A 9,946-nucleotide genomic window follows, 5' to 3' on the forward strand; every position below is an offset into this window, starting at 1 on the left:
CTGAAATGTTAATCGCGAAACAGCGCCACTAAACATTTGGTGGCGGCTTCAGCAAGCTACGTCAGTATCACGGGCCTGGTTCAAATTCAGTCCAATTCAATGAATCATCTTTGCGGTTAGCTTTATGCAGTTGGCCTGGCTGCTTTAACGATTGTGATGTTTCAAAGCAACTTATTGCATTAGGGCACTGCAATTGTTAATAATGACAAGAGGATGCTAGGCGTTAATCAACCTATCAATTTTCCAGAAAGCCCTCAATAGACTGGCTGCGCTAGGGTTAGATTAGAGAATAGACTAGAATAAAAACAATTTGATCATTCTAAGGAAAAAAGATGTTTTAGTGTTAAACACTGATCAAACAATGAAAATAATTTTTCTGTTCTAAAAATCTACTAATCAATATAGAGACTAGGATGTAACAAAAATGACTTTTTGTCGGGCATTCAAGGGTTTGTTCCGGTGGGCATACTAAGCCCAAATCCAAAATATGAGCTTGATTGGACGCAACAGGAGCTGGCGCTCCGCCCTTCAATTTTAAATTGGATTTAACCCGTAAAAAAAAGATTTTCTAAAAAATGTCACTTTTTGAGACATTTTGGCCACTGAAGCGTTTATTTTCAACATCATTGGCGTGTAGGCCAGATCTTTGCGCATCTTTTGGTATATATAACATTGAAATTTGGAGCACCCTGGAGCTCGGTACAGACCTTCAAAGTTTGGCATTGTTTCGAAAAATCGGCCCCGGCAAAATCAAATGGCGTCTCGGGCGTCGCGAGGCGCGACGCATATCTTTTTAGCCGGGGCCGATTTTTTGAAAAAAATGCCAAACTTTGAAGGTCTATACCGAGCTCCAGGGTGCTCCAAATTTCAATGTTATATATACCAAAAGATGCGCAAGGATCTGGCCTATACGCCAATGATGTTGAAAATAAACGCTTCAGTGGCCAAAATGCCTCAAAAAGTGTAATTTTTTAAAAAATCTTTTTTTACGGGTTAAATCCCATTTAAAATTGAAGGGCGGAGCGCCAGCTCCTGTTACGTCCAATCAAGCTCATATTTTGGATTTGGGCTTAGTATGCCCACCGGAACAAACCCTTGAATGCCCGACAAAAAGTCATTTTTGTTACATCCTAATGTACACATTTAATTGCTCTGAATCTGATCTAACCGAAACCTCTCAAAAATATCAGCTGTCCCGTTTCACACTAGATGACGGTAACTCATTAACAACTGTCTTATCCTATTTCAGAAGTGTAACGACGAATAAAACACCAGTTAGATTCTTGGATTAGTTAACAGATATAAAGATAACCAAAAATATCACTCACCTGAAAACAACATTATCTATTCCAAACCCGGACCCGGGTCCGGAAATATCCCCCTGCGGGAACACGACCCGCGGCGACCGCGTCTTCCACGGCTGGTAGATCTTCTGCGCCGGTGGTTCCGTGTAGAGCTTCGCCGGAAAGTAGTGCTGCTGCTGCTGCCTACCACTGGCCAACCCTTGCGGCTGATACGGACTATCCACGTAGTAGTTTGGATCGTACGCCCGGTACCGCTTGCCATCCCCGTAGTCGATGTACGGTCGCTGAACGGCAGTGATGGGTCCGTTGACGTCTCCGAACTTGGTGACATCCTCCCGGAAGGGCATAACAGGTTGCTTCACGTTGACCAGACCGGGAAACTCAATGAGACGGGACGGTCGGTGGATGGATTCCGCCGGTCGGAGGTCAAGCTGGGGAGGTCGAGGGAAGTCCCGAAAGAAGCGGGACGCGTACATGTTTCGGGAGATTTCGGAGCTTGCGGCAGGTTCCAGCTCGGTTGGCATAACCGGGGAGGCGGTTGGAGACTGCGCCCGTTGCTGCCGAGTGTCGTACGGTTCTATCGGGTCTTCGTAATCTTCGGCGGTGTTGACTGGCCGTTGGTAGAGATTAAGAGTGTCGGTGTAGGCGAAGCTCTCTTCGTTGTAGCCTTGCGGGGTGAAGGGGTTTGCGACCTTGTACGGTCCCGGTGGGAATTGGATCCCGGAACGACGAGCGCCCATGGCGTTGGAGTCCGGTACAACGGATGATGCGTTCCCTGAGGGAGCAGTGTCGGCATCGTCCGCGGTAGGGAAGTCCTCCTCATGGGGCTCGTCATTCTGAGTGGTCTTCGGGGGAAGATTGTTCGGAATGGGGTTGTAGACCGGAGGGAACTTGGGTTCCTGGTAGAAATAGTTGATGGGGATGACCTTGTAGCGGTACTGACGCGCTCGGGTCACATTTTGAAGCTCCAAGATTCGTTGAGGCTCCTGGTATAGCAGAGCAGACTCCGGAAGTACTTCCGGAACTATTGGCTGTGGTTGCGGGTTGTCTGAACGACGGTTCTGGAAACTTTTGGCCGTTCGTTGATTGACTGCAGCCCGATATGGTGGCTGTGGCTGGGCTGGAGGCCCAGCGAATCTAAATGCTCCAAAAGTGTTCCTCAGCAATCGACTATTCGCCGACCTGCTGTCAATGTACCGCACATTGTCCACGTTCGAAAAGGTGTCATGTGGCACCAGCAAGTTCCGCGACGTGATCGTCCGGCTGCCCCACGGTTCGATCTGTTCTATCCGCAGGCCCAGGTCGGGATTCGAGAATGTCCGCACCGTTGAACCCTTGAGCTTGTTGCTCTTGGCACTGTTCGGCGATTCAATGGCATGGGCGAGCAATATTCCGGCGACTATCGTTAGGAGTCTCCATTTGGTGGGACCTAACATCTTACTTCATAGGGGAAGCGTAGATGAATTCTGCTCGCGCGGGCTTCGCGGGATGGCGTCGAAACGTTAAGGGGGGGACTTCGACGACCTGGACAGAGTAAGGGTTTAGTTTGGTGGGTGTGTTGCGCTCAAGACCGACGATTTGGGAGTGCTTCCCGGACCACTTCATCAATGGGTTTCAAGAGCTGTTCAGAGAGGGGCGAACGAGAAGGGAGAGATGGGTGAGTGAAAGAGATAGAGACAAAGGGTTCAAAGGTCGTTCCACATATCGATTCCAAAGTATGTACATATAACAACATGAAGGCATACTTTGCTGCATTAAAATTCGAGCAAACTGGACCCAGAATAAATCTTAATTGGGAATATATTAATAATATATTTCTAAAATTTGTGATTGTTTTTGATATAAATCAGACTATCAAAAGTCCAAAAATTAACAATGCACTTAGACACTTTGAGGCATAATATTAGAGTGGTTCAACCTGGTCGAACATGGCTTTATCGGTTGTATTTGGGCTCCTAAACAACTCCCCAAAATTTGGAAGCGTTAACACTTTGCGCATTGAATTTCATTTTTTTGTGATAATTTGTACGGAAAACACCCACTTATTTGTATTTTGTTTATGGTATTTAAAAAAAATTAACCAGTACACTGCCCCTGATCGCACATGCAATTTCGTCGTTTTTGCATTCCTCACTTCAATGAGGAAAGGCTATAAAATCACTCAAAAATGAAATTCTTAATTTGAATACCTAGACCCACCTTTACTGTGCGTGTGGTGGGATGCTGATCAAAAAAGATCAATTAATAATCCGTACCAACAATCTAAAACATTAAAGTTTTTAAAAACGTAATTTTCACCTGGGATTCTTTTTGCGTTTCTCTTTGTTTCGTCGTCCGTGTCTGTCGCGGGTGACGATGAACGGCCATGATCAACGACGACCAAACTTTAAAAAAAAATCGTAAAATTGCTATAACTAGTGATGTTTACAAGCAAACCCCCTATGTTTATAAATCAAAATTTTTGTAATTGTCTCCTCTACAACTTTGTAGAACATTATTACACTATTAAAACATAACTCTGCAAAGTTAAAAAACACGAAATTTTAAAATGAAAAATTTTGTTTAAATTTCAAAATGACTCTTCTGGGTTAATGTGAATTCGAAAAGTATATAACATTTTCCTTAAAATGACATGTTCCAAAAAAAATTAAAGCCTGGTAACGGAAAAACCTCCTTTTTCGCATGTTCAAAAAATAAAGGGGTCGTACCGCCCCTCCGTCACGAGGTATCAAAAAACGGAGCTTGGATTCGTGATCAGAGACAAAAGTTACTACCTAAGACAAATTTTCACGCAAATCGAAGAGGGTTCGGGGAAACTGCTGTGTGAGTTGGCGGAGAATTGCCCAAATAACTTAAAATAAATGCCAATGTATGGTATTCTCTTAATTATAAAGATCATTGAATGGCTTTTTTAGACCAAAATCAGATAGTTGGCTTCAATTTGTAGTTGATTTGCGTTTTTAGTCTGTATGCAAGTACCAGTTTGCCAAAATTTGATATTTTCCTTAAATTTGCCCAATAACATAACAATACCATAATTTGGTTTGATACCACAGATTGGTATTACTTACACTTTAGACATTTTAAGGGCTCTCGAATACATAAATTTAGTGTTGATACCATTGAATGGAGGGCCTCGTGGCGCGGTGGTTAGCGGCTTCGGCTGCCGATCCCTAAGTTGCTATGGGGCGCGGGTTCGATTCCCGCCTTATCCTCCTGGCCTTCTATCGGATGGGGAAGTAAAACGTCGGTCCATTTGCGTAAAAGAGGTTTTGGGTGACTCACCACACATAACCTTCGGACGCCTAGAAATGAGCAGAAACTTGGAACTGAGACCACAAAAGACCCGGGGGTCGTTAAAGTGGATTACTTTGCTTTTACCATTTAAGAGCGAGTTTTTCACCAATGTGTAACAGGTCGTATCGAGGTGCTCCGATTTGGATGAAACTTTCAGCGTTTGTTTGTCTATACATGAGATGAACTCATGCCAAATATGAGCCCTCTACGACAAAGGGAAGTGGGGTAAAACGGGCTTTGAAGTTTGAGGTCCAAAAAACCAGAAAAATCTTAAAATTGCTCGCATTTCCGTAAAACGTCATCAATTCCAACTCTCTTAGATGAATTCGAAAGGTCTTTTGAAGCCCTTTAAAATGTGCCATAGACATTCAGGATTGGTTCGACTTTTTCTCTTAGCTTTTGCAAATTACTGTCAAAAATGGATTTTTTTAAAACCTTAATATCTTTTTGCAGCAGCCTCCAACACCCATACTCCCATAGGTCAAAAGATAGGTAATTACATGGACTATAAGCCTACGGTGTTAACTTTTTGGCCAATCGCAGTTTTTCTCATAGTTTTTCGATTTTTCTAGAACAAACATTTTACAACGTTAGTTTTTGCCCTGTAGGCCGCCATAACGGCACTTTTTGGTCTCAATTTTGTCATATTCGGAATCCTCGGACAATTTCACGTAAGTTAGAAGTATTGGAGTTGTAAATTTGATTGGAAAAAATGCCATTTAGAATGAATTAAAATATTTTTTAACGATTTGTTGGATTAGGGGTAAAATAGGTTTTCGCCTACTTGATACAGCATTTGACGTATTGATCATAGGGTAAATAAGATCTATTTCTTTTTCAAAAATGTTTTATTTAATTATTTTTAAATCAAATTTACAACTCAATACTTCTAACTTACGTGAAATTGTCCGAGGATTCCGAATATGACAAAATTGAGACCAAAAGTGCCGTTATGGCGGCCTACAGGGCAAAACTAACGTTGTAAAATGTTTGTTCTAGAAAAATCGAAAACTATGAGAAAAACTGCGATTGGCCAAAAGTTAACACCGTAGGCTTATAGTCCATGTAATTACCTATCTTTTGACCTATGGGAGTATGGGTGTTGGAGGCTGCTGCAAAAGATATTAAGGTTTTAAAAAATCCATTTTGACAGTAATTTGCAAAAGCTAAGAGAAAAGTCGAACCAATCCTGAATGTCTATGGCACATTTTAAAGGGCTTCAAAAGACCTTTCGAATTCATCTAAGAGAGTTGGAATTGATGACGTTTTACGGAAATGCGAGCAATTTTAAGATTTTTCTGGTTTTTTGGACCTCAAACTTCAAAGCCCGTTTTACCCCACTTTCCTTTGTCGTAGAGGGCTCATATTTGGCATGAGTTCATCTCATGTATAGACAAACAAACGCTGAAAGTTTCATCCAAATCGGAGCACCTCGATACGACCTCTAGAACAAACCGAGCAATATTTACAAATACTGCCTCTTAATGGTATTATTTTGCATTTCCTTTGTTATTTACCCATGCTCGGGATTAGAGGCACGATTGCATCAAATGTTGTTCCCTTACTTTGTTGTGATTTGGATTTTAATGAAACACAATTCGTTATCGAATGGGATTCAGATTAAATAAGTTGTTTTTATAAATAAATTTCTTTTGTTTGGAACTACATACTACACAGAGTTTTGGAGTACTTTTCAGCTCCATTTTGGTACAATTTTTGCTGTTAGCTAAAGGTTTACCAAGTGTTAAAAAAAATTGGAAATACTTACTAAAAAAACATTAAAATACATAAATATACATAGCAAAATATCCAATGAACCAAGCATTATTCAAATTTGTACTTCGAAATTTAATTAATTTTCTTAAATAACCCAATTTTAAGTTGATAAGCCCAATAATTAATTTAACGAACACTTTATGATGATAATATTTTATTGAAACATAAAAATATAACAAGTTTTGACGAAATTCATGAAAATTATTCGATAACAATCATTTAAAACTCAGTAGGCAGTGCCCATGATGTGGAAGGGAATGAAATCAAGAAATTTTGGAGAAAGTCACTATTTATTTAAGGAAATTGGGCATATATCTGCTCATATTGAACCAAAACTGATACTTTTTTATGGAATGTGTCCAGAAAACTTCTCTACAAAGTGATTGATTCTGAAATGTTTTTAAATGTTATGGTGTAATGTGGCAGAGGATTGAAAATAGTAGTTTATGCAACAAGTTGCAAAAAGAGGATTTTTTCAGCACGAGTCGTACATTTATCCAACGAGGTTCACCGAGTTGGATAAATACGAAGAGTGCTGAAAAAATCAAGTTTTGCAACGAGTTCCATACAACACTTTTTGCAATTCCGAAAAAAAAGTAGAACTTTTCAGCATTTTTTTTGAAAAGTGTTGCTATTCGATTCTGTTATTTTTGGTACAGAAAAGTAGGCTATTTCGTCGTTCAATAATGACAGGAAAAGTAAGTAGTTTCACGACGGAATTGCAAAAAATATTATTCGGAACCTATTGGGTAATGTTTGCATTGTTTGTTGCTCAAATTAGTATCCGGGCAATGTGTTGCTGTATTTTCATAACAAATTGTACAAAGAAAAGATTTATTTTCGGTTGTATCGGGGTATCCAGCTTGGATTTTGAGGTAATTTCAAAGAAAGCTAGAGATCTGGTAAATTCGGTTCGATATTTTTATTGGAGGTCAAATATTGGTCAAATATATTTGGTTAGAGTCCCCAAGCCATATTCATAAGAAATTTTAGTAATATCAACATAAATGCACCGATTTTTTGTGACTTTTTTGAACAAATATCCCAAAAAATCGAAAAAATAATCTTTAAAAAGAAAGTTGCTCAAGACCCCTTGACGAAATATTTCGGTATACCCCTCAAAATGTCGGGAAAGATCCCTTCTTTCACGGTGCCAAATGTCAGACATACCGATTTTTTTTATCATTAGTTTGTTCTACAAAACACACCATGCACTATGTTCTAGCCTTTCCTTAAGGTTTGATGTTTTTTTTTTTTTATTTTTTTTTTCATTTAAAGAATTTGAATTATTTCACATAAACTTTTGTTTGGATAGTTCATGTTGTTGGCCTTACTCTGGGAATCGATATGTCAAACTGCATACAACTAGCGGAAGAGAAGGGGGAGGAAAATTCAACGGAAAATTCAAACTATCTGATATCACGCTTCTCCACACCGCACTAATCCAACTGCTGAGGGGGTGAATAAACACACAAAACGCTTCAAAACACTACACTTAGTGGATCATTCACCCACGCACTCTCGTGTGCTTCTTCGTCTTCGTCTTCGTGTTTTTTTCTTTTTATTTATATCTTAGATTAGATGGTTTCTTCTGTCTTGCTTGCACTAACATGACAACCCCCCAACAGCCCCACACACAGACACTCACACTCGCCCAGGGACTCCCCCAATCGTTACCTTGGTTCGCTCTGTTAATAGCACTGGACTCACTCTTTATCATTATCATATGCTGCGGCTTGAGAAAAACATGTTTTCGCGTGCACTTTTCGGAATGATTAAAACTAAATCTTCAACTGCTACTTCTTCTTCTTCTTCTTATTTTTAATTTTTCGTTTCGTGGAAGTTTTCTGCAACTTCACACCTTCAAACTTCTTTTTCTTCTTCTTTTTATTTTTCGACTTCGTTTCGGTTCACCCTTTCGCTGTGCTGCTGCTGTTGTTGCTTTCGTCGAGTTGGAAAAAAATTCAATTCACTTTCCTTTTCATATTTTTATTTATAATTTCACTTCTTTTTTTCTTCTCTTCGCCGTCTGCCTCTCTTACGTTATGATTACCATCACTTGTTGTAACTCTTTTTTTTTCCTTCTCTGATTATATGCACTGAGTTGTTGTTGTTGGTTGTTGCCGTGTTGTTGGTTTGTTGTTGTTTTTGGTGTTGCTAGAGCTGCCTGTTTTGCCTACGTTTTCTGTGTTACAGCTGATTTTTTCCAGTTCCAAAAAAGGGGGCGGCTAGTTTGGCGGCCAAACGGCGGCAATTGGTGGCCACACGGTGCTCCTCGGAAATGTCCGCTTTCGTCCGCTCACGCCAAAAAACCGCACGTGCGATCGCAACGCTTCGGAACCTGGAAGAACCTGGAGTTGCTGCGCTGCGCCTTCCTGACGGATGGTACCCGGGTGTGACTCTCTCTCTTTGCCTAACGTTGATACCGTTCCGGGAGAAGAAGGCTTCTGGGAACGGCGTGGAGACGGGCTTGGAGAGGCAGGCTTTGGGCAGGAAGGTTGGGCGTGATCCTGGTGAGGAAGGAGGAGAAAGAAGAAGAAGAAATTATTAGTTACTTCATTTTAAAAATCATATCATGCCTAACAGACATTTTCAGCATCCCCAATCTCCTAACTGCGTTACGTAATAAAAGAGCGCTCCCTATTCGAAAATCTGTATCTTAGGGAGGATTTTAGAGAGCGATCTTGTGTCTTAGGAAAATACCCATTTTTGCATTTTTTATATAATTAATCCATATTTTTTGTTTTCAAAATTTTGTGGTATATTTTTAGGAGACAAAAAAAAACATTTTTCGAGCCATAAGGGTTTACGGGAAAAAAATCGTCGAGCTATGACTTTATTAATAGAAATTGTGGATTTTTTAAATGAAATTCATTTTTCACCACAATTTTTGGATGTAGTGAATACTGCCGTTCTAAGCATAATTGTACCATGTCATTTTTTGACGATTTTGACCTTTTGACATTTTTAAGATTAGTTTGTCGTATACTTTTCGAAAAACCCATAAAATCTAGTACTTTGTTCGGAAACTCATCGAAAACAACACCAAGTCTGTTTGTCCCATCGTTACACTTCTACGCATAATTGTCCCACCAAGTATTCTCTTTCACGAAATCATTAGTTATACGAAGCATTGAGTCTTGTTTACATACTGTATAGCAAGAGGATCATAAATAAGAGTGATAAACTACTAACTGGGGCGATTGGAGACACAGGACGAATAAGAACCCACGGGACAATTATGCGTAGAAACACAGAAATCGATCGAAAAATTTCAATCGCGTTTTTCTCAGTTGTACTTTTTTGAACATGGGACAATTATGCGTAGAACGGTAGAATAGTACTTAAAAATTTTATCAAAAGTACACCGTTTCCCAGTTGTTAAAAATAAATATTATTTCGATGTTTAACAAGAACTCCAAATCCGGAATTTTTTTAATAGGTTCTATAAAAATATGAATAACTCTTTAAATGTACTCAAAAGGTTGTGGCAAATTTATTAAATATTATATTTATTGATTGTAACAAGTAAGTAAATAGCTATGAACTCAATTTATTTTAAAACAGAT

The 9,946-nt window shown here is 39.7% G+C and overlaps 1 protein-coding gene across 1 annotated transcript in view; it reads right to left on the reverse strand.

Moving 5' to 3' along the window:
• LOC6043178 overlaps positions 1–8,780 on the reverse strand; it is a 57,530-nt gene extending 48,750 nt beyond the window's left edge. Inside the window, exons 1-2 of the mRNA XM_038256321.1 lie at positions 8,055–8,780; positions 1,329–2,925 (exon numbers count right to left, since the gene is read on the reverse strand). Coding sequence (XP_038112249.1) covers positions 1,329–2,740 — 1,412 coding nt within the window. The 5' untranslated portion in view covers positions 2,741–2,925; positions 8,055–8,780. The remainder of the gene's footprint in view (positions 1–1,328; positions 2,926–8,054) is intronic.
• Positions 8,781–9,946: the final 1,166 nt, after the last annotated feature.

The sequence above is a fragment of the Culex quinquefasciatus genome, chromosome 2, assembly GCF_015732765.1.
Source record: "Culex quinquefasciatus strain JHB chromosome 2, VPISU_Cqui_1.0_pri_paternal, whole genome shotgun sequence".
NCBI classification, from domain to species: Eukaryota; Metazoa; Arthropoda; class Insecta; order Diptera; family Culicidae; genus Culex; species Culex quinquefasciatus.